General features: G+C 30.2%; 1 protein-coding gene across 1 annotated transcript in view; it reads right to left on the reverse strand.

Annotated features, from left to right (window-relative positions):
• Positions 1-298: 298 nt before the first annotated feature.
• The window catches only part of LOC109863042, a gene marked incomplete at its 3' end in the record, with an annotated part of 10,229 nt that continues 9,077 nt past the window's right edge, over positions 299-1,450 (reverse strand). Inside the window, 2 exon segments of the mRNA XM_020443220.1 lie at positions 299-935; positions 996-1,433. Coding sequence (XP_020298809.1) covers positions 299-935; positions 996-1,433 — 1,075 coding nt within the window.

Consider the following 1,450-nt stretch of genomic DNA (forward strand, 5'->3'; position numbering starts at 1 on the left):
ATGCATTAATACAAATAAAATTTTTCCTTTATCATAATTAAATATTTGTTTTCTAATGATATTTAAGTGCAAAAGACATTGCAATATTGCATTTGCATAGGATGAAACTTTATCTGTGTTTTGGAAACCACGAATAATCCAACCTGTACTTTTTTGAATATTTTGATGTGGTTCTTGTGGTATTTAAACAGAACTAATTAATTTTGATAAAGTCCATTGATTATTATCTGTAACCTTACGAATCTTTTATTTTGAAACACGAATTATTTCTGCTTCAGGTTTATATATTTTTTTTAACCTATTGTACTCAATAATAGCTTCTTCACTAGCTTTTACAGATGAAGGATCATAATTAATTAAATACAGTCCTTGTAAAGACGTTACTCGAGACAATGCAACATAAATTTGACCAGGACTAAATACAGAATTACCTACATCCATAATAGCGTTCTGCAAACTCAATCCTTGGCTTTTGTGAATAGTGATTCTATAACTCAGACACAATGGAAATTGTTTTCTAATGACATATATTCTTTCCATGACGGGAAATTTGACACATACTCTCTCAATTAAAAATTCTTCACCTGATGGCAAAAAGAGATTTATTTTTTCTATATAATTATTCCATACATCATCTTTAACAACGGAAATCACTTTGCCTATTGTACCGTTTACAAGGCCTTTGCTAGCATCGATGTTACGTCTTATCATAACTTTTGCTCCAATTTTAATAATAATTTTTTTCGCAAGTCCGGCTGTTCTTGAAGAATCATCTTTATGACTTGATAATGTTTTTACAACTTTCCTTTCTACAAAACGATTATACTTTATTTTATCTTCTGCAATTAATACTATTTCTTCAGAAGTAATTCGATTTAGCATTGCCGCATTAAGAACGTCACACATGTGACAAGTAGGTAGTAAACATACGGTATCTGTCAAAAAATCACTAATAAAATTACATAATTCGTTCAATCTAGATTCCATAGATATACCTGTAAACGATAATATTCTGGTTTGAAGGATTTTACAATCAGACTGAGTNACTAATCCAATACGAATTCTCGATAGTAACTCACGATAAGTTTCATCTCCTTGCTGCCGCATATTAATTGTTAATTTATCGTAGTCAAACAATTTAGTCCACAAGTTAGTGGCCTCCAATGAACCGAGATATTTATCAATTTTTTCCTTTGATAAGNTCACAAAAACAGGATCATCGTTTACTGGAGGTAATTAAAGCAAATCTCCAAATAAAAGAATATGTTTTCTACCGAACCAACCGTCATCAGAATCAATAGTGTCGAATATTTGACACAACCGAAGATGTATGTACCCTAACGTCAAATTAGATATCATTGACACTTCATCAATTATAATTAAAATAACATCTTCGAGATCTGCTCGTAAAACTTTTACTACATGATTAGATAATTGTTTATATTTAGGA

Source organism: Pseudomyrmex gracilis, unplaced genomic scaffold, assembly GCF_002006095.1.
Source record: "Pseudomyrmex gracilis isolate BER0280 unplaced genomic scaffold, ASM200609v1 scaffold_2960, whole genome shotgun sequence".
Lineage (NCBI taxonomy): Eukaryota > Metazoa > Arthropoda > Insecta > Hymenoptera > Formicidae > Pseudomyrmex > Pseudomyrmex gracilis.